This window comes from Hyperolius riggenbachi, chromosome 9, assembly GCF_040937935.1.
Source record: "Hyperolius riggenbachi isolate aHypRig1 chromosome 9, aHypRig1.pri, whole genome shotgun sequence".
NCBI classification, from domain to species: Eukaryota; Metazoa; Chordata; class Amphibia; order Anura; family Hyperoliidae; genus Hyperolius; species Hyperolius riggenbachi.
The window spans coordinates 19789682-19813499 of record NC_090654.1 but is presented as its reverse complement, the minus strand read 5'-3'; the positions used below and the strand labels follow the sequence as shown (position 1 = coordinate 19813499).

General features: G+C 45.6%; 1 protein-coding gene across 4 annotated transcripts in view; it reads left to right on the top strand.

The window, feature by feature from the left end:
• PLA2G6 (phospholipase A2 group VI) overlaps positions 1-23818 on the top strand; it is a 51498-nt gene that overhangs the window by 10869 nt on the left and 16811 nt on the right. For 3 of the 4 annotated variants that reach the window (XM_068252089.1, XM_068252088.1, XM_068252091.1), the window contains 6 exons: positions 3276-3463; positions 7970-8066; positions 11311-11493; positions 14817-14925; positions 17054-17188; positions 21724-21814. In XM_068252089.1, the coding sequence (XP_068108190.1) occupies positions 3276-3463; positions 7970-8066; positions 11311-11493; positions 14817-14925; positions 17054-17188; positions 21724-21814 (803 nt within the window). The remainder of the gene's footprint in view (positions 1-3275; positions 3464-7969; positions 8067-11310; positions 11494-14816; positions 14926-17053; positions 17189-21723; positions 21815-23818) is intronic. The other variant, XM_068252090.1, reaches the window with a different exon arrangement.

Below are 23818 nucleotides of genomic sequence, written 5' to 3'. Positions count from 1 at the left end.
TGCATACAAGATGATGAGTTATCAAATGTACAGACTCATTATCTACTGAAGACACTGTCCCATATACAACTTCTTCCTGCTGCTACCTTCTTGGGTGGGATTTCCCCTACTCCCACCAACTAAAAGGAGCGCTAGACATATACGAATTACTGCCACTCACAGGTCAGATGATTTTTATTGCTGCGATAAATATTACATATACAGACCTCACACACACAACCTCTCATACCAGAGCACACTAGTTTCCCGTAAAAATATATAAAAACAATTATTCAATTCTAAAAATGCACAAAAAAGTTTTAAGTCCACCCAAAATGTAGAGAAGCATACAGGAATAACCTCCTATGGGTTACCTATACCTATATGCACAGTCACTGGATATTGAAGCAACAAGTCATACACGTGATTACTAGATGAATACGTTCAAAAGGGATCTATATACCATGGCTGTTAGGTCCAGAGTGATCCACCGTGTAAAGCAGCTGTATAGGCTTTGGAACTACTTATGTTCAAATAGTGAGTACACCACGATCAAACTTTACATGGCTTATGACTTACGGTCCGGCGGGGAGACGTCACTTCCTCTTATGCGTCTCCCCGCGATGCATCAAAGGAAGTGACGTCTCCCCGCCAGACCGGAAGTCATAAGCCGGAGCTTGCTGGATGCAACACGAAGTTTAAGTGAAGTATCCTAGCACAAGAGAGTAAGTTCCTGCTCCGGTGTGGATCTGTATCTTAAAGTGTAACTGTCGGGCATAAAATCAAAAATCAATTATTTATTTTTATCCGGTAAACAAGTAATAAGGATGCTAACCAGGCAATACAAAAGTTAAAATCTCTATTACTTTTCTTGTTTATAAATGATCATTCCCCAGTTTACCTGACTCTTATTTGGTACGTTGCTGCACAAAGGAAGTTGCAGGGCATGCTGGGTTTTCTTTTCTTGCTTCTTTATTTCCCCTCAGACTAAACTAATGCTCAGAAGCAAAAAATGACAACCCAGCATGCCCTGCAACTTCCTTTGTGCGGCAACGTACCAAATAAGAGTCAGATAAACTGGGGAATAATCATTTATCAGCAAGAAAAGTAATAGTGATTTTAACTTTTGAATTGCCTGGTTAGCATCCTTATTACTTGTTTACCAGATAAAAATAAAGAATTGATTTTATGCTCGACAGTTACACTTTAATCCTAAGGATCTTTAGAGGTCATAACAGCATCCCCGCACAGACGGAGGGTTCCAGTTTGTTGTTAGACCTTTCTTTATATTGATATAGTAGTGTAAGGGAGCCGGATGTACCGTTTTTAAAGTTTGATCGTGGTGTACTCACTATTTGAACAGACCTATTTGGACCTAACAGCCATGATATATAGATCCTTTTTGAACATGTTCATCTAGTAATCACGTGTATGACCTGTTTTTAGGTTATATTGAGTAAGAACTTGGCTAGAGGTCAGAGGAGGAACAGCATAAGTTAGAGTATAAGCTTTGCAGAAAAAGTGAGTTTTGAGGGAGCACTTAAAGATTTCAACAGTTGGAGAATGACGGATGTGTTTTTTGTAGGGGATTCCAGAGGAGGGGTGGGGCACATTCGAAATCTTGTATACATGATTTAAAATGTAATGGTTCAATACCTAGCTACAGATGATGGTCAGATATCCTTAAACTCAATGATAAAAGTTCACAAATATTCCGGAGGGGCCCCTTTTACTCTGACAGCAACTTAAATGCGATGATCCAAGCTAAGTTGCTTATCAGCAATCAGTCCTGTACAAAGCAGTCGATACAGGGGGTTGGCTACCTTATACACCCATATAAACAATGGCTACCTGAGTATGTTACTAATACATAAAGGAATGTTCCATATAAAGATATGACTACTGAGAAAGTCTTAAAGTACGACCTTGAGGTCATCCTCTACTGCGCGAGCGCCACTGCCAATCAAGTGCATGTTGTCTGCAGTGTAGTCCACAGGCGCAGTAGTTCTGAGCCTGCACAGTACACCGCGGACAACGTGGATTTGATTGACAGTAGCTCTTGCACAGGCGCAATAGAGGCCGCCTGGTGAGACACCGTGCGTGGACACCAGGCCGGCAGCTGAAAGCAGAGCTGCGGCGTGGGATATATCAGCAGCAAGGGGGAATATGTCCACAGCAAGGGGCTGGAGGAAGCCCCAGGTAAGTAGATCGGGGGGTGGGGGGAGGTAGGTAATATTGTTTGATAACTCCTTTAAAAGGAAGCCGAGGTGTGAGACCTATGGAAGCTGCTATATTTATTTCATTTTAAACAATACCAGTTGCCTGGCTGTCTGCTTGATCTTTCTGGTCAGTAGGGTCTAAATCACACACCTGAAATAAGCATGCAGCTAATCTTGTCAGATCTGTCATAGACATCTGATCGGCATATGCTTGTTCAGGGTCTATTACTTAAAGCATTACAAGCAGAGGATTAGTAGGACAGCCAGGCAATATGCATTGTTTAACCTCCTTGGCGGTTAATTTTTTCTGCAAAAATTGCAGAAATCCAATTTTTTTTAAAAAAAATTTTATGTTTCATGTAAAGCTACCAGAGTGGTAGCTACATGAAACTCCACTAGAGGGCGCATGTGTCCTTCTAGTTCGATCGTCGCCAGCAACAGTAGCAAACAGGGGAACGCGTATATAACGCGCTCCCCTGTTTGGCTTCTCCTGTCGCCATGGCGACGATCGGAATGACGTCATGGACGTCAGCCGACGTCCTGACGTCAGACGCCTCCGATCCAGCCCATAGCGCTGCTCGGAACTCATTGGTCCGGGCAGCGCAGGGCTCTGGCGGGGGGGGGGGGGGCCCTCTTCTGCCTCTGCGTGCGGGCGATCGCCGCAGAGCGGCGGTGATCAAGCTGTACGCGCGGCTAGCAAAGTGCTAGCTGCGCGTACAGCACTTTACAGGATAAAAATCGCCCCACCAGGGGCTGAGATCTCCCCCTGCGCGGCATAGCCCGAGCTCAGCTCGGGCTTACCGCCAGTAAGGTTAAAAGGAAATAAACACGCCAGCCTTCATATACATCTCCCCTCGGGTTCCCTTTAAAGAAATGTTTAACCATTTGCACGCTGAAGCATAATATACCATAATGTTCATTTCAATTTGTTGAGCCACTGTCGATGTCAAACTCGTTGTCCCTTCAATGACGTGTATCTCAATGTTCATGATACTGCCCTTATGAATTTGGCTAAATTTCCATCCCTTGGCACCTGGTTATTTTTTGCCATTAATGGTTTTGCTTCCTTACCCTCAGGTCCTGTGCTCCTCTCCATCCATCGGCATCAACCACCTGAGCCACAGCCGGGAGACGCCCCTTCACGTGGCATGCCGGATGGGCAAAGCAGAGTCGGCTCTGGCATTGCTGCGCTGCCACGCTCGCTGTGATATTGTCGGAAAAGATGGCTACCCGCTTCACACGGCCATGAAGCACTCGATGAAAGGGTGAGGAAGTGAACGGGGTACACGAAAGACATGAGCTGAAAATAAAAAGTCAGAATAACCATACACATGTCATACTTACCTCCTATGTAATCTACTACTCTATCTCTTTCTCCTCTCCTGCATTTAATTTGTCCACTGTGATCAGTGGAATTCTCAGTCCTCCATTTTAAAAATGGTCATTACCCATAACCGCTTCCTGGTCAGCACACTGTTAAACTGTAACATCACCCACTTGAGCCATAGGGAAACATGGACATTACCTTGCACATTCAGTTGTAACTGACAGCTGCTGATTTATAACTGACAGCAACTGGTATATTTCAGTTCTGACAAAATCTTGTCAGAACTGGAAGGCATCACTGTAAGAAGAAAATGGTGAGTTTCTGAGAGGAACTGACGGGGAGTGTGTAATATACATTTGCAAGTACATTTGAAATCGGCGCCGGGAGACTTGGGCGCAGGGTACAGCTGGTATATGGCTGATCCTGCTGCTGCACAAGTTAATTACTATTCCCCCTCCAGGCCGCCATGGATAGGGGGGAATGATATAATTCGTCTTCCAGCGATTGCTGGAGGCCGAATTACTGTGGTTTTTTTTTTAAGCAACTTCGGCTCCGTCTTCTGATTGCGCCGACGTTACTCACTGAGCGCCGCTATAGACTAATTCCCATTATAGTCTATGGCTGCGCCCAAATCTAGCAGCACCGAAAAGCACTGCTCCGACATTTGCAGCTACGTCATGTGTTTATTTTAAATAGTTTTTCTTGCTTCAGGTTCCCTTTAAAGAGACACTGGAGCGAAAAAAATATGATATAAGGTATGTGTAGTACAGATAATTACTAGAATATTAGTAGCAAAGAAAATATTCTCATTTTTATTTTCAGTTATATAGTTTTGTTTTTTTTTTTTTTTTTTTTTTTATAACATTGAAGCATTACTACTACAGACTACTCAATCATTCTAAATGATTCCACAGAGCAGGCTAATGAACTTTTGAACTATCCTCTGCAGAAAGACAAAATACAGTGCCAGACACTTGAGATAATAGGCTTCAGAAGACAGAGCTCTCTGCCACTTTGAAAATTATATGCCTGGTACACACCATGCAATTTCCCATCAGATAGGTGGGTCGATAGATAATTTCTTACAGATCTGATCGGATTTCCGATCGTTTTTCTAATCGATTTTCTGATCACTCGATCAGAAAAATGATTGGAAGTCAGATCAGACCTGTTGGAAATTATCTATTCGACCCACCTATCTGATGGCAAATAGCATGGTGTGTACCAGGCTTTAGAGATCAGTGGCTCTTTTGCAGGGATAACAACTGGAGTTTCTTAACTCTTCCTGTACCGGAAACAATATTAGACTTATTTTATATAATATAATTGTACCAGAGATGGGGTCTTAAAGGGAAGGTTCAGGGAAACCTGTAAAAAAATAAAAATCCCTATCCACTTACCTGGGGCTTCCTCCAGCCCGTGGCAGGCAGGAGGTGCCCTCGCCGCCGCTCCAGAGGCTTCCGGTCGTCTTCGGTGGCCGACCCGACCTGGCCAAGCCGGCTGCCAGGTCGGGCTCTTCTGCGCTCCAAGGCCCGGCACTTCTGCGTCCCACGCCGGCGCGCTGACGTGCTGACGTCATCGGACGTCCTCCGGGCTGTACTGCGCAGGCGCAGTAGTTCTGAGCCTGCGCAGTACAGCCCGGCGGACGTCCGATGACGTCAGCGCGCCGGCGTGGGACGCAGAAGAGCCCGTCCTTGGAGCGCAGAAGAGACTGACCTGGCAGCCAGCCTGGTCGGGTCGGCCACCGAAGACGACCGGAAGCCTCTGGAGAGGCGGCGAGGGCACCTCCTGCCTGCCACGGGCTGGAAGAAGCCCCAGGTAAGTGGATAGGGATTTTTATTTTTTTACAGGTTTCCCTGAACCTTCCCTTTAAGAAAAAAATATACATACCTGGGGATCCTCCAGCCCCCTCCAGGTTTATCGCTCCCACGCCGTCCTCCTCCGCCTCCTCGTTCATCAGCAACTGGCCTCCGGGAAGTCGCTCTGTCCGGGTCAGTTGGTGCAGGCACAGTCCGGCCGCGCATGCGCCCCGGCGAAGTAGTACTGCACAGGCTCAGAACACTCCCCGCGACGGGAGCTCGGTGGAAGCATTCAGCGGGGCCTGCTCTACTGCACAGGCAGGCCGCTGCTTGTTATTGTTATGAATTCTCTGCGGCTGCCAGCGCTGGAGCAAGCTAGCTGAGGAGGACCAGGAAAGCATCATTAGGATTTAGAGGCTTCCCCCTCCCCCAGGTAAGTATTAGTACAAGTTGTAGAACCAAAAGGTAGAAAATTCCTGGCACCAGTTGCTTTGCAAGTCACCTATTTATTTGCTCCCCAACACCTTCAAAACATAACAGCAATAAATCCTGGCCTTACAGCCGTTTCGCAATGAACCTGCTTCTTCAGAGGCAGCGGATTACATTACATTATGTAATCCGCTGCCTCTGAAGAAGCAGGTTCTCTGCGAAACGGCTGTAAGGCCAGGATTTATTGCTGTTATGTTTTGAAGGTGTTGGGGAGCAAATAAATAGGTGATTTGCAAAGCAACTGGTGCCCGGAATTTTCTACCTTTTGGTTCTACAATTCATCTGTTGTCTGGAGGCACAGCTGCCTGCACCTGAGGCCCCTGACCTGCCTATCCTACATCGAGTGCCGATTTTATCTACTCTTTGCCCTAATATTAGTACAAGTTGGCTTTAAAGCAAAGCTAAAGTGAAAAAAAAAAAAAAAAAAAAAAAACCTTGTATAATGAATTGTATGTGTAGTACGGATAATTAATAGAACATAAGTAGCAAAGAAAATTGTCTCATGTTTTTCTTTTCAGTGATATAACTTTATTTATAACATTGCATCATTCTAACATATTTGCAGTTCACAAACCATACTCTGTATTTTAAACTATGAAACAGAGCAGAGCTAATGACTCTTTTAACTTTCCTGCAGTAAAACCTTAAAGGGAACCTTAACTAAGAGGGATATGGATGTTTCCTTTTAAACAATACCAGTTGCCTGGCAGCCCTGCTGATGTCTTTGGCTGCAGTAGTGGCTCAATCACACACCTGAAACATGCATGCAGCTAATCCAGTCTGACTTCAGTCAGAGCACCTGATCTGCATGCTTGTTCAGGGGCTGTGGCTAAAAGTATTAGAGACACAGGATCAGCAGGAGAGTCAGGCAACTGGTATTATTTTAAAAGGAAAAACCCACATCCTTCTCAGTTTAGGTTCCCTTTAAACAACCAGGTAACAGTGAGGCTAGGTGCACAGATAGCAGAAATGCAAGCATTGCGTAAAACTCTGCGTTTTATGCACCAATGTTACTCAATGGGCCACATAGAAAACGAATGCATGGGCATGCGTTTGTACTTTGGTGTTTTTAAAATCGCTAGTTTTTTTGAATATTATGCATGAACGCATCAAAAACGCACGTAATGAAAGTCAATGAAAATGCAATGTATTGCTTATTTTTTGTATGCATTTTTGATGCGTTTAAAAAAAAGAAAAATGATTTCTGATGTATTTCCACTTCTTGTTTTCTTCCTAGTGATTTGCATAAATGTAAATATAATAACGCATATAAAAACGCATACAAAACGCATATGCGTTTTTATATGCGAACTGCAAACGCATTAAAACACGCGCAAAACGCTTGAAAAACGCATCTGCGGTATAAAAAATGCAAGCGCACAAAAAACCTCACACAACATTAACATAAACCATGTCATAAAACGCAGCTTTTCGTGTTATGTTATGTGTGCAGCTAGCCTGAGAGACAGGTTGAGATATGTGCTGCTGAAAACAGGATTGTCTTGGACCGAAGTTGGGTCAATAGCTCAGAGAAGCTCTTTTGCATCGATAACAACGAAGTTTCTTAAATGTGTTATCAGCCTAAAATAAAAAAATGAGCTTTACTTACCTGGATCTTGCTCCAGCCCCTTGCTGCCAACTGTCCCACGCCGACCTCTCCGCTCTTTGCCGCCATCCCGGGCTCCCCGCACGGTGCATAGGCTGACCGCGGGGTCGGGCTTACTGCGCCTGCGCAGTGTGCCGTGGACCACATGGCGATGATTAACAGCGGCGGTTCGCGCAGGTTCATTAAGGCCGACCCCACGATCGGCCTCTGCACCGTGTGGGGAGCCCGGGACAGCGGTGGAGAGCGGAGGAGTCGGCTGAGACTGGAGAAAGCCCCAGGTGAGTAAAGCTCATTTTTTTTTTATTTTAGGCTGATAACTCCTTTAACTCTTGTTGTACTGGAAAACAATATGAGACGCTTTTCTTTGCTACTAATGTTCTAATTCTTAGCTGTACTATGCATATAATTCATTATCTCATCTGTATTTTCGCTTCAGGTTAGCTTCTGCGCTATGTATCTTTTTTAATACAGTAGCGCAGGTGTCACTGCAAATAAAGAGGGTATGACATAATCGCATACGACACTAAAGTCTTTCTTTTTCCATCCTAAGATGTGCGGAAGCAATACTGGAATTTACCGCGACGCAGGCTCACGCTGAAGATCCTCGCCACGGGGCGACTCCTCTCCACTGGGCTAAGACAGCAGAGGTAGGACAATACCGGCCACAAGTTATGCTAACTTGCTTTATCTGAATGCAGATTGGTCAGCACCACCAAAAGTAATCATTAAAGAGACCCTGTATAAAAAAAAAGTCCCCTGGGAGGTACTCACCTTGGGAGGGGGCAGCCTCTGGGTCCCAATGAGGCTTCCACCATCCTATAGCTGCAGACAATCCAGCGCTGGCTCCCCCGAAGCATCCCGCAATCCTGGCTCGACAAGCCTGACAAGGCTAGATATATGTACCTTCCCTGGTTCCAGTGGGTGGCGCTGTTGTGTCGCTCAGCACGGAGATAGGAAATAGCCGATCTCTGTCGGGTCCGCTCTATGTAGGCACAGGGGACTTGCGCCTGCACAGTAGAGCGGACCGACAGCGATCGGCTATTTCCACCTATCTCCGAGCGGAGAGCCGATACTGCGCCTGCGCTGGAGCCGGGAAGGTACACATTTACATCCCCGCTGTTCAGAGGGGTACGGTGAGACCGCCGTGGGACACAGGAGGACGGGGGAAGCATCGATAGGATCTGGAGGCTTCCCCCGCCCGAGGCGAGTACCCCCCAGGGGCACTTTTTTTAGTAACAGGTTTTCTTTAAAAAATGCTCATTATTAAAACATGTTCCAAGAGTGCTTCACCATGCCATCGGATGATCGCAACGCCAAAAATAGCCAATGGAGATTACTGCAGCAGTGCACAGTAATCTCCATTCTGGCTGCAGGCCAAGCAGGAAGTGAGGTTCGCTAGCTTTCACTTCCTGTGGTCAATGGTAGAATTGCACGGAAGTGTATTGACAAAATATGCTCCCGTTCATGCACAATGCGAATACACGTGGTGAACAGTTTTAACCACCATACGACCGCCTACCGCCGATTGGCGTCAAGTCCCCGGGGACTTGCCCTATGATGGCATAGGGAAGGACGGCAGGTGCCACTGGTCTAATGAGGTTGGGGATGCGTGGATGAGGAGGGTAGTGTGTGCCAGGAAGGTGGGCGGGAGAGAGGAGGCGCCAGGTGGCCCAAACTGTTTGTCCAAATGCCGCCTACTAGATTTTGCCGCTTGAATCACTTGATTCGGGTGGCATCATGGTAGAACCGCCCCTGCTGGTGCCGACCACTCAGCATTCTTTAACTTGTGTGTCTGGTTGTAACACACATCTTTGAATTGTTGTCCTTTTAGATGAGTGCTTGCTCCACAGACACTGTACAACTTACTGTATCTGAACACCCTTCAGGTGCCTACACTGCCTTGTAATGTAACCAGTAATGCACATTTAAAGTGAATGGAAAACGCATTTAAAAAAATGAGACAGATACTTACCCAAGGAGAGGGAAGGCTCTGGGTCCTATAGAGCCTTCCCGCTCCTCTCCTGGTCCCCTCGTTCCGGTGCTGCTCGCCCGGTAGCAGTATTTGACTAATTTAGTCAAATACTGCTTTACCCGGCTGAAGGAGGCTTCAGAGGTCTTCAGGGAGCCCGAGTGCTCCTGAAGAAGGGCAGCCCTGTACTGCACCTGCACAAGCACGCTCTCTTGCACGCTCACGCCTGTGCAGTATGGAGCCACACGTCTTCAGGAGGACACGGCTCCCGAAGACTTCCAAATACCCTTTCGGTGGGGAATTGAAACGGGGGGGGGAAGGCAGCACAGGATAGAGGGCACCGAAAGAGGAGACGAAAGGCTCTATACGACCCAGAGCCTTCCCTCTCCTTAGGTAAGTATTTGCTTCATTTTTTTTAAAACGCGGTTCCCATTCACTTTAATAGGATGCCCACAGTAGAAAGCATGGATACAATGTATGCACTTCCTTCCTGTTTGGGTGACTTCCTGTCAGTGAAGCAGAAAAGGTGTAGTAGGCGCACCCGCTCCACTAAGAATACTCAATAGATAGCACGTTGCGGCCCACCAGCTGCAGATTCCATTCTTACTACAGAGCAATCGGCCTTCACCTCTGTAAGAAAATCATAAATTGCCATTACAGATAAATTATTATTATTATTGATTTAAAAAGCGCCAACATATTCCGTAGCGCTGTGCAAGGCAAGAAACAAATATGGGGTACAAAATAATACAAACAATGGTACCGTATAATCTTGCATATAAGTCGACCCGTGTATAAGCATAAGCCGACCCGTGTATAAGCCAAGGTACCCACTTTTCCCTCAGAAACAAGGAAAAAGTTATTGACTCACGTATAAGCTCCCTCCCCAGTATAGCCTCCACCGCAGTACCTAGATGTGCCCCCAGTACAAGTCATTCCTTCTCCGCATAGCCAGATGTGCCCCAAGAATGATACAGCTGTGTCTCAAGATGCCACTGTATGGCGTCATAGATATGAGACAGCAATTGCCACACAGGAAGAATCTCCGATCATTGCACCGCTGACACACTGTTTGCACGCTCCGCTCCACAAGCCAGGGGACACAGGTAGTCTTGAGCAGCGCACTCTGCACACCATGGGGGAGGGGCATACACACAGCAGGGAGCCAGCTGGCAAGAGCAGGATCACTAGAGCATGAACCTTATGCTTCTCCGCCAGTAACAAATCCTGCTCCACCATCTGTTCTGCTCCACTGACTTGCATATAAGCTGGGGGGCGCGGCTTATATGCAAGTCAACACGTTTTTTGAGCTGAAAAATTAGACTTATACGTGAGTATATATACATCAAATATACCAAATACAGAGTTGATAAAAAATACAGAATTGATGCAAAATACAAAATTGATAATTACAGTGACAAAATTAATATGAATAAAATGTGTAACAAATTCCAAGACACAATGCGTGAGAGAGGCCTGCCCTTGTGAGCTTACAATCTAAAGGAATGGGGGGAACAAGAGGTGAGGTAGTATACAATAAACATACTTAGATGCAGTGTGATTTAGGTTATCTTGTAGGAGTACAACTTGGCCTTAGGTCAAAGGGGGAATGGCCTAGGAATGAGCGTATGCTTGTCGGAAAAGGAAGTTTTGAGGGCACGTTTAAAGATATCAGAGGTTGTAGAGTGACTTTTGTGTTGTGGAAAGGTATTCCAGAGGAGGGTGAAGCCCGTGAGAAGTCTTGTATTTGTGGATGCTAGGAGGACAGCAGCAGGTCAAGTGCAGATCTGAGATTGCGGCTGGGTTGGTATCTGGACACTAGTGAGGAGATGTACAGGGGAGAGAGATTGTGGAAAGCTTTGTAGGTTAGGGGTTAAGAGTTTGAACTCATAAATCTAACACAATGTTTTTGTTATCTACAGATGTCTCAGTTGCTGCTGCAGCACGGTGCTAATGTGAACGCACTAAGCAGGACTTCAGAGACGCCATTGCACATAATGGTGAAGAGGGATCGCTTTGATTGCGCCATGGTCCTCTTAACTCACGGAGCAAATCCAAACGCCAGGGGGGAGAACGGAAACACTCCCCTGCACCTCGCAATGAAGGTAGTTTATCCACTTCTTTTAAAAGGTTGCCGCTCAAAAGCAGTCATCTTGGAAACAACGGGATCTATCGCTGTGTTTACACAAGCGACGTGAAAAGCTATCAGCGTTGTTTAACCATTTCAGGTTCCGGGGTTTTTACCTCTTAAGGGTCCTGACAATTTTGGCATATAAGCTGTGTCGCTTTTGATACAGCAATAACTTATTATTAACAATATACAGCAAACACGGGATATCGACCCTCTTCTATTGAATATAACTCGTCTCACCTATAAATAGCTAAATACTATATAGAAAACGAAAATGAGGAGCCCTGAGTATTGCCATATAAACACTTTATACACCAAATATAAAAAAAAAATACATACAATAACCTATGTACTACTAAATTTAAAAACAACCCCCATTAGAATGTGGAAGCATATAATGATGTAGCTCTGGGCAGAAAAAGTCCATATTGGAGTGCACCGCTATTTTAAGACTCTCTTAAATATGCATATATTAATCTTCGGGCCCAATAGAGAATACTGCTTCTCAAGCGTGTGTAGCGGATGGAAGACGTCCTAAAGGTTAATTAGTTAGGCTTGGATGTCACCCCGTATTCACTTTTATGCATGCCTCTATGCATCACACATTTACACATTCATTACAGACCTTTGTGAATAGGCCAAACCTCAATCAGACAGCTTGCAGTCTTTACCGGTTGGTTTAGACTCGCGTGACCGTATACAATGGCAGCGTTCTGTATATAATGCGTATATTCCTGCGGGATGTCATCAGATATAGCTCAACCGCTTCTGAATACCGTCCTATTTCCATGCTCAGTGACTGTAGAACAACGGCGCCTGTAGAACTGCTTCTATGCAGCATGCGGGTCGCGTCCACCGGTGTCTGAGAGGAGGAATGCGGAGGCACGGGGGATGCCGTACAGGATCCGACTTCCGGGTCAGACGTCACGCAGCACGAGACACGTTTCGTCACTACGACTTCCTCAGACGTAATGCACACCATTTATAGCCACAAAAGGGCACATAGAGATGTAGTTAAAGCGGACCCAAACCAAACATTTTTTAATTCAAAATATTTAGTTGCACCACTCTGACACATACAAAGATAAATAAACACTGCTTCAAGCCTATGAGCATTTCAGTGCATACTTTTCACCCTTCTCTTTTCATAACTAGGGTTATACAGGTGGCAGCCATTAGCAATTACTCCTTTGCCAGACAGCACCTACTCCACCAGTTTGCCGGATTCTGTCCCGGCAATATGAAAGGAAGGGAGGTTCCTCCAATAAATGTAAAATATTTTATATTTGTCATCATGCAGCGGAAAAAAGGCTGCTGTTTATTATTATAATTTAGAAAATATACTTTATTTCTGAAATCTTGTATTTTTAATTTGGGTCCACTTTCTAAACATAGACAAAGATGTACAGAGGCGCCAAAAGGATAAAAGTATGCTAAAAGGTTTAAAACATTCGGGTGTCGGTGGTGGACCGATCACTCCAAAAATGGACACAAAGTTGTCACTTGAAATATAAACAGTTTAATCACATACTCCAAGAACAAACCGCAACGCGTTTCACGGGCAAAATCCCGCTTCATCAGGCCTTAAACAATCGGAGTATCACTCGGCTCTAGGTCCAAAAGACCTTGGCACCTCTGAGACCTTGGCACCTCAACTATTAAAGTAATTAATCAAAGGAAGGATTTTATATTAAGGTCGTGACCCTGAGGGTACAGGCTTCCACATTGGTAAATCCACATAGATTCTTTCCTTAACAGTTGTTTATCATAGTTCCCCTCTTCTAGGGCTTATATTTAATTTATATATACCCATTACTTTCAGTCCTGAAACATCAGAGTTGTGTGCACTGTTTTAAAGTGCATTGCTAGAGGGTTAAGTTTCTTTTTATCAATCGTAGTACTTCCTATGTTTGACAAATGTTCCCCAATTCTTGCATTGAGTGATCTATAGGTTTTGCCACTATAAATCAGGTCACAGGGGCATCTTGATCTGAAATATAACCCTTCTACTTGAACAGGATATGAAATCGTTCACATAAAAAGTTTTTGATCTATCATGGTTATGGAAAACGTTTCCCTTCTGTACATATCAGCACATATCACAGTCTCCACATTTATCAAACAACAAACAAACACAGAACATTTATATTGCGCTTTTCTCCTGGCGGACTCAAAGCGCCAGAGCTGCAGCCACTAGGACGCGCTCTATAGGCAGTAGCAGTGTTAGGGAGACTTGCCCAAGCTCTCCTGCTGAATAGGTGCTGGCTTATTGAACAGCCAGAGCCGAGATTTGAACCCAGGTCTCCTGTGTCAGAGGCAGAGCCCTTAACCATTACACTATCCAGCCACATTTATGCATCCCATTTTTTGCTAATCTCCTTTTGGGGCGTCCGGTCCAACCAAATTCACTTTTTACTAGTAGGTCATTGAAATTGACCCCTCTTTTTGCAGCAATATGAGGATATGATCCTACAATTTTGGACATTATTGGATCACGTAATAATAAAGGCCAATGTTTTTGCAGGACACCCCTTACTTCATTGAAGTGGGTACCATATGTACTAAGCAACATATTTGGTTTGGTTATGGTTGGAGTAGGATTTCCCTCTGAGTTTTTTTCCTTTTTACAAGTAGTTCTCGTCTATCCCTGGAAAGGGCTCGGCTGTTTGCCAACAAGAGGGTATTTCCCGCACAATCGCGCATGCGCAGTATGGAGTCGCAGGTCTTTGGGAGGACTCGGCTCCCGAAGTCCCCCACGGCGGGGGATTTGAACGGGGGAGCCAGTGCTGCACTGAGGGCAACGGCAGAGGAGAGGAAAGGCTAATTAGGACCCAGAGCCTTCCCTTTCCTTAGGTAAGTATCTTTTTTTTTTTTTTTTTTTATTACATGGATCCAAATGACTTTAACTTTATTTGAGTTGCTGACAGCAGTCATTTACAATGGGATCAGTGCATGAGCGTGCAAGGGAATGAACGCATGCAGCACATACACATGCACAACCGTGGTGGTTTTAGTGTTGGACATTAGTCTCATGTCCAGGAACCTGTAGTGTAGCTAATTTGGATGTCAGACTCGCATCCAGGAACCTTAAGTGGTTGAAAACTGCTTCCATTCATTCGCATTGACCGACGGTTGATCACTTTCAAACAATGCTTTTGTCGCCGTGTTTACTGCCCGTCTGAACCAGCCCTTAAATGTACGATGATAAAATAAGTCACAACAGTAATCAGATCAGGCTTTTTTTCTTACATGTAATTTAATATCGATTTTTTTGTTTGTTTTGTTTTTGTCCTGCAGAAAGATCACTTGGAGCTCATTAAAGCGCTCATGGTTTTCGGGGCCGACGTGGAGCAGCCCAATGATTTCGGAGAAACTCCAGGACTCCTGGCAGCCCGGGTCAGCAAAGGTGGTAAACCTCACGTTCTGGGTTAGAGAGTAAAGACAAGGAAATGAGTGGAAGGAAGGATTCTCCCCAAACTGAACGCACAACGCTGTATAAGCAACACACAGTAAAAAGTCATCCTTTCCCTGACATACAGCTCTGGGCTAAATCCCGGCAAGCTGCCGCCCATCCACATCCAGGAGGAACAAGGATTCCAGGGGCTCAGCAATCGCTGGTCTAATATCGCTAAACAGGTCTCTTCTGCATTGGTTTCTCAATTTACACTCGGTTAGGCCCCTTGCACACTTACCTATTGTCGCCCCGTGAGAGAGAGAGGCGTGGAGAGAGTTCAAGAGATTGACAGTGATGGGGGGAAAAAAGTGTTTATATGCCTAGCTGTCTTGGTGGAGATGGCCTGGAGTCTTCGACCTGATGGGAGCCGCCTAAAGTAACAGAAACCAGGATGGGAGGGGTAGTTGGCAATCCTCGTTGCTCTGAAGCGCATTCTGGAGTCATGAAGAAGGTTGAGAGGGGCTTCCCAATTATCCTCTTCGCCGATTTGATGATCCTCTGAAGTCTGTATCTGTCACTAGCCGTAGAGCCAACGTGCCAGACCAGGAAGGAGGAACAGAGGACAGATTAAATGGTGGCGGAGTAGGAGGACCTTAGGAGCTCCTGTGCCATGCCAAACGTTTTAAGTTGGCGTAGAAAGAATAGTCTTTGCTGGGCTTTCTTCTGAGTAGAGATGGAATTGGCCTTCCAGCTCAAGTCCTCTGAGGTGGTTGAGCCCAGGAGGCAGACGCTAGATATCCGTGTGACCTCGGTCTTATCGATATAGATTGGTGGAGGGGAAAGCTTCATTAATCTTTTCAGATAGGGATCAAATGCTAACCATATTGGGCCATATTGGACCCCTGTATGGGTAGCTTAGGCCTCGTTCACACTTCACGCGTTGTTGTGCGCTTTTCAACAACGTGTGGGGTGTGCGTTTAGTAAAGGTACATAAAAATCAATGATTTTCTATGTGCCTCGTTCACATAGCTGCGTTTCAAACGTACGCGTGTTTGAAACGCATAGCTGCATGCATTTCTGTGCGTTGCGCGCACAAACGCATGCTAATGCAAGTCAATGTATGCGCAGTAAAAACGCATGACATGCGTTTTTCCTGCGTTTCGGGAATCGCGTTTCTCGACGGAAGTGTAGTGGACAAAAGAAAAGAAAGAAGAAAAAATGCATGAGGACCAAAAACGCACAGAAACGCATTACAACAATGCGTACAAACGCATGCAGACGCATGCGTTTTTCATATGCATTTTCTCCCTGCGTACTATGCGTTTTCCACACGCACACAATGTGAACGAGGCCTTAAAGGATACCCGAAGTGACAAGTGACATGATGAGATAGACGTGTTGTACAGTGCCTAGCACACAAATACCTATGCTGTGTTCCTTTTTTTCTTTCTCAGCCTGAAAGAGTTAAATATCAGGTATGTAAGTGGCTGACTCAGTCCTTACTCAGACAGGAAATGACTACAGTGTGACCCTCACTGATAAGAAATTCCCCTTTTTACCTCTTTATTGCTCTCAGAAGCCATTTTCTGCTAGGAAAGTGTTTCATAGTTGGAATTTCTTATCAGTGAGGGTCATACTATGGTCACTTCCTGTCTGAGTCAGGACTGAGTCAGCCACTTACATACCTGATATTTAACTCTTTCAGGCATAGAAAGAAAAAAAGGAACACAGCATAGTTATTTGTGTGCTAGGCACTGTACATACACATGTCTATCTCATCATGTCACATGTCACTTCGGGTATCCTTTAACACACCGTAACTTCGAGAAACCAATGCAGGTCAGACCTGGCTAGCTGTGAGAAGCTGGGCATCACTAAACCCTTTTAGCATTTGTCCTGCCATGGTTGAGATGACTTTAATGAAAAGTTTACAGTGATTATTCTTACTTACTGTATATGATATCTCCATGTATCAGAATATTCCAGTGTACAGAATTCCGTTGTTTCATGATGTCATCACAGTATGTAGTGTATTTATTTTTTCTAGTGCTACCTCTGAAGTAAATTGCTGCTGCTGTCGCCAGTCCGGTAGTTAATTCTGCATCATATGATGCCTGTTTCTTCCCCTTCCCCTCCGAAGGATCTAACCGCAAGGTGCTGCTCAGCATGCTTTGTAACGTAGGAGCACAGCGCTGTTTCCCCCCCGATACCCAACTACCGCCAGCTGCTTCCTCCCCCATCCCAGCGCCCACCACGGAGAGGACTAGCGGCATAGGTAATCTCCCTTTCCTCCTGCCAGACACTGTCTTCTCTCCTTCGCAGGGGCGTAACTACCGGGGAGGAGCCTCTGCAACCGCAGGGGTGGGGCCAGAGCTTTAAGGGGCGCCAACTACTACTGCACTTCCTCTGATAAAGAGGTGTGTCCTTCAGATCAGGTGTTTTGTTGACTACACTTGTTCTGTGTGTGAAAATTACGATGTCCACACTTGCTATATAGGCCGTCAAGATTTGAGGGTCACATGGGGTTGGCAAGGGAAAGGGTGTGAACACTGGGCGGGGCTCCATCAAAGTTACGCCCCTGCTACTTTGTCTCCTTCCTGGGGCTCTGGAAGCATGAGGTGTTCAAAAAAAAGTGTGAGGAAATTATACTTCCAATTTTCTAGTATTCCCATGATCCTCTGAGCTCCAGGAGTGCGGATAAAGTAACGCCTAGCTCCTTATTTTTTTTCCTGCCAGTCTTTAACTACCTGCGTAATCTTCTTCTCCTACTTTTTCTTTACTTCAGGTGTCCCCTGTTTTCTGCAACCTGTGATGTGGGAACCGTTTCTTTTCTTGCACACACGTTCCTTTTTTTCTTCTTTATCACTTTTCTGCACTTTTCTGTGCAAGGTTGTCTGCATGTGTATGAAAGTTGTGAACATAAGCGTGTGGAGTGTGCTAAAGAGAGCCTCTTATAGGCAAACATTTGTTTTACATTTTCTGTGGTAAAAAAGAAATGATTAGAGGTGGCCCGAACTGTTCTACAGCGAACAGTCCATGAGGAATGACCTCGGGGTCACTTCCTTGTTCCGCATCACCGTGCAGATTATTGCCCGGCGGCCATGCATCCTTGATCGCGTGCCCGCAGCCTGGAGCACTCTACGCAAGCGCATGACATCATGCGCATGCGCAGTCTGCTACGGGCGCACGATCAAGGATGTGTGGCCGCCGGGAAATCGTCTGCGCGGTGATGCGGATGCAGGCAAACATGGACTGTTTGCTGTAGAACAGTTCGGGCAAAGATGCAAACTTGCAACCAACTTACATCTCAGAAGTGTTGCTCTCTGTGTCGTAGCTACTTGTAATCGAAATTGAAATTAGTTCGCTCTGCCCGCAGCCGAGGGGGGTTACAGATAATGCGTTCCACTCGCATGTCACATAACTCCTTTACTTCCTCTTTCAAACTCGGAAGGAGGACGTAGCAGAGTTACATGGCCAGCCAGTGGAATGCGTCATCTGTAGGCTGCAGCATGGGTAAGTTAACCCCCCTCGGCTGCGAGCAGCATGATCTAATTTAAATTTCGATTAAGAGCAGCTACGTACTAGTAGCTGCTCTTAGAGAACAACACTACATCTCAGATTGTATACAGCTTGAAATTTGACCAATCAAATTAAAGGAATGCTGAGGTCACATGCGGCATGATGCCAAGCATACAAATAACTAGGCTGTTATCCTTCTTTTTTCTTTCTCTGCCTGAAAGAGTTAACATTTAGGTGTGACAGTTTCTCTCCCAGTCAGACTACAGGTAATCCTCACTGATAAGGAATCACAGCCATAAAATCCCTTCCTCCTAGAGCAGTAATGGCTAACTGCAGCTGTGACAAAACTACAAATCCCATCATGCCTCTGCCTCCCTGAGTTATGCTTAGAGCTGTCAGAGTATTGCAATGCCTCCTGGGACTTGTAGTTCCACCACAGCTGGAGTGCCAAGGTTAGCCATCACTGTCCTAGAGAATAGCTTCTGAGAGCAGGGAAGAGGTGACAAAGGTCAATAGTTCAATGACGTTAGCTGTGGTATACTTCAAAGATTGTGTCATTGAGCAGAGACACTGAAACATTAAAAACATAGATGTAATCATAAAATAAAACTGTGGGATGTCTCAAAAAATTATTTTTAGGAGTAGGCATATGAATACAATAGTTTCTCTTCAGTTTATTTTCACCTCGGTATTCCTGTAACCCATTAGCAGGTTCAATAGAGTTATCACATTTGAGATAAGTGAACTGATTTTGACTTCAGTCGGCAGAACTTGTGCTGTAAATTCTTGGGGTAATTTAATCTCTCTCTGCTACCTGAAAATAAAGAAACTGAAAGCAGAAGTCCTCTGCTATTATCTCACACTGCCCCCTAGTGACAAGTGGCCATAAATACATATTACAGCAGTACTATTTAGTAGCAACGAAATGTAACAATTAAGAAATAAAACAATGTGCTAAAATACATTGGCCTGGAGCACATGCAATCCTCTAAATAAGATTACTGCTAAAGGGTTATGTAAGGACACTGCAGGGCAGTTTCTCAAGCACGTTTGGCCAGTGAAATGGGTATGCTGTCCTCCCTTTTGATTTTATACAGTGTTTCTATGCACGTGTCAGCCCGCCTACTGGTAATACTTGCCTCGTTTAACCACTTAAGGACCACAGGCTTACACCCCCCTAGTGACCAGGCTATTTTTACACAATAGAGGGCTGTGCAGCTTTAATAGCTCGCTGCAGAGCCATACAATTGAGCACACAAATGCATCCCCCGATGCTTTGTTTTTTTTATTATTATTATTATTATTATTATTTGTATTAATTTAATAGTGTGGTTTTTTTTTTTTTGGTTTTTTTTTAAATAAATGTATATGTTACGGCCAGAACCCAAAGTCTGGCCACTTCGGGTTCTGGCCGGTCAGTATGCGAAGTGGCCAGCTCATGCGGCCAATGTGAGAAACGGGCTTCAGTTTCGGACTTTGGCCGGCCAGAACGCGTTGTGACTTTACGTGGCCGGCCAAGTCCCGAAGTCCCGCTCACCGCCGCCAGGAAGCCCCGCTCACCTTATCCCCTGCTGCCGCTAAGTACTCAGACCTCCGATCAGAGCGACCGTACCAGGGAGGCAGAGAGAGGCATAGCAGTTGCCTGCTCACGCGAGACCCGCAGGACCCGAACACTTCAATGCAGAAGTCATGTCATTGAACACTTCTGCATATGAAGTGTATGGGTCCGGGCGGGTAGCGTGCGCGCTGCTCTGCCTTTCTCTGCCTCTCTGGTCGCCCTGATCAGAGGTCTGAATAACGCCTCCAGCAAAGCTCCCCCAGCCCAGCAAAGCACCCCCAGCTATGTAAAGCCCCCCCCCCCCCCCCGACCATGCAAAGCATTTCCAGCCACGACCAGCCCAGCAAAGACCCCGCCCCCCCAGCCATGCACAGCCCCCCAGCAAAGCACCCCCAGCCATGCACAGCCCCCCAAAAAAGCACCCACAGCCATGCAAAGACCACCCAGCCATGCGCAGAGCACCCACAGCCATGCACAGCCCCCTAGCCGAGCACCCACAGCCATACACAGCCCCCCAGCAGAGCATGCACAGCCCCCCCAGCAAAGACCCCCCAGCCATGCACAGCCGCCCACAAAGCACCCACAGCCCCCAGCAGAGCACCCACAGCCATGAACAGCCCCCAGCAGAGCACCCACAGCCATGCACAGCCCCCCAGCAGAGCACCCACAGCCATACACAGTCCCCCAGCAGAGCACCCACAGCCATGCATTCCCCCTCATCTGTGACTAATCACCACTGTAATTTGATCTCTCCCTGTGTCACCTGACTGCCACAGCAGAGCAGGTAATTTAAAAGCACAGGATGTTAACAATGTCTTCTCCCAAGAAAGCAGGATGTAGACACACTGCAGATTTATATCAGCTGTAACTAAGAAATGCTTTTCTTTAGAAAAAAAGATTAGTATGCTGTATCTTTCAGAGCAGAGAGGGAGTTCTGAGTGCCATTCATGGTGCTGGACAGGACCCGGGATGTTCTGGGATTTGTGCGTTTTGGACTTTGGCCGACTGACTTTGGCCGTTTCTAGAACTGGCCGGCCAATGTCAGAAATTCCCAGCATTTTGGACTTTGGCCGGCGTAAAAAAATCGGCCAGTTCTAGAAACGGCCGGCCAATTCTAGAACTGGCCGATTTCTGGTTTTGGCCGTAACATATACATTTTTAAATTTCATTTTTACAATTCCCCTCCCTCTTTCCCTCCCCCCGCCAGCCAATTGTAGCGATCAGCTCTCATAGGCATCAGCCTATGAGAGCCGATCACTCTGTGAGCCTCCCCAGGGGGCAACCGAGTGTCATGGCTGTCCCCAGTACAGCGCTGCCATAGATCGCAGCGGTGGTTTCGCTGTCTAACAGTCTGATAGCTGCGATCGCCGCTGGTAGACTGATGACGGAGCGGAGTCATTCAAACGTGTATGTCCGTGCATCAGCACGTGATCCCCTGCAAAACCCCGCCCCAGGACATGACTCCTTTCGGCATTAGGCGGTCCTGGGACTGTCACCTTCCTGACGCCTATCGTCATTAGGTGGTCGGGAAGTAGTTAATGTCGATCTTAGTTTGACTTTAGAGAAGCGAGTGTGGAAGGAGTATGAATGGATGTGTAAAGTCTCTCTCTGCCTTCTGTTTTTCTGTTGGTGAATTTATCTCTTTGCTTTAGTCACTTGTTTCCTGTATATTTGGTGTTTGTCTCTATAACTAACTGTGCTATCGAGTTAACTTATTTGTGCTGACCACCTAGGATTCGAGGACATGATGTATATATCTACCGCTCTCAGCAGTATGGTGGCGTCACGCGACACTGTGGACTTCACAAGAGATGCACCAAGCACGTGAGTGCTCTTTCCTACTAATACCGTATTTTCTATTTTCTGGAGTATAAGACACACCCAGGTTTAGAGGGCAAAAAACAAGGGGAAAAAAAAATATATATATATATATATATACTAATCCTGGTGCGCCTATGTTCCATGAGTGTCTTGTAGATGTTCTCCCCCAGTTGGTGTCCCCATGTGTCCTCTTCTTTCCTCAATGTGGCCCCTTTTATACTGGTGCAATGTGATTTTATACTAGTGCAATGTGATTTTATACTGGTGCAATGTGATTTTATACTAGTGCAATGTGATTTTATACTGGTGCAATGTGATTTTATACTGGTGCAATGTGATTTTATACTAGTGCAATGTGATTTTATACTGGTGCAATGTGATTTTATACTGGTGCAATGTGATTTTATACTGGTGCAATGCGTTTTTGCCCGATCGCAAACGTCCCGCATGCTGAATTTGTTTGTCGTTGTTTCTTCTTGTGCTCCTCGCATCCATTGAAAATTGCAAAAAGTGGTTGCTGGAAAATTACATCAAAATAGCAGTGAAGAAATCGCATTTCAATTGCTTTTTTACTCTGTAATCCCAAAAAAACACAATTCCAAACGCAATGCAATTTTTGCTGCAAATAGTCAGTGGATGCTAGGAACAGGAGGAGAAAATGCGGAAAAAGAATGCAACATGCAGTACTTTTACGATCAGGCAAAATCCCATTGCTCCAGTCTAAAGAGGTTCCTGCAGTTGTCAATATTCTGCTGATGTCCTTGTGGTTTGCATGCAATTGGAAAATACAGCAAAATCGTGTGTAGTATACAACAGCCCTTAAAACAAACCTGAAGCTAAAGATAAACTTATGAGATAATGAATTGTATGTGTAGTACAGATAAGATATAGAACATTAGTAGTACAGATATGTCTCATATTGTTTTCTAGTACAGGAAGAGTTTCAAAACTTCTGTTATCTATGCAAAAGAGCTTCTCTGAGCTATTCCACCCACTGGGTCTAATACAGTCCTGTTTCCTGAAGAATTTAAACAGCCAAGAAACAATGAGAGAAAACTTGAGATAAATTCTCACTGCAGGAAAGTAAAAAGGGTCATTACTTCGGCTTTGTTTTATAGCTTAAAAGACAGAGTGTGGTTTTAAAACGGCAAATATGACAGAATAATGCAATGTTATTTGAAAAGCTGTATCACTGAAAATAAAAATATGAGACTCTTTTCTATGCTACTAATGTTCTATTCATTATCCGTACTACACATCCAATTCATTATATCATAAGTTTTGTTTTTTTGCTTCAGATTTGCTTTAACCACTTAACGACCGCCTAACGCTGATAGGCGGCGGCTGGTCGTAAGTGGAATTACATGGAAATGGCCAATCGTACGAGCGGCCTTTCCATGTCTGTTCACGGAGGGTGTCTCCGTGAACAGCCTGCGAGCCACCGCGGCTCGCAAGCTAAATGTAAACATGCGGGGAAGAAATCCCCGCTGTTTACATCATACGGAGCAGCGCCGTAAAGGAGATCGGCGATCCCCGGCCTCTGATTGGCCGAGGATCGCCGCAGTCTGATAGGCTGAAGCCTATTAGAGGCGGTGCAGGACGAATCTCCGACCTGTGCCGCCCATAGCCTGCAGGAGAGGGAGGGAAGGACGGGGAGGCTGGGAATCACTGCGTAGGGGGGCTTTGATGAGCCCCCCCGCAAGGCATAAGTAGCCGGCGGTGATCAGACCCCCCCAGCAGGACATCCCCCTAGTGGGGAAAAAAGGGGGGAAATCTGATCGCCCTGGTATCTATCCTGATCTGTGATGTGGGCTGGAGAGCCCACGCAGCTCAGATCAGCCAGAAATCCCCTGGTCCTTAAGTGGTTAAAGAGCCATACTATTTCAGAAAAAAAACATATATATATATATATAAGTGGATAAATACTTGCTCTGCTTACATAACATATGTATTGTACTGTCCACGTTTTGATTTTAGTGATTTTTCTATAGTAAAAAAGAGAAAATC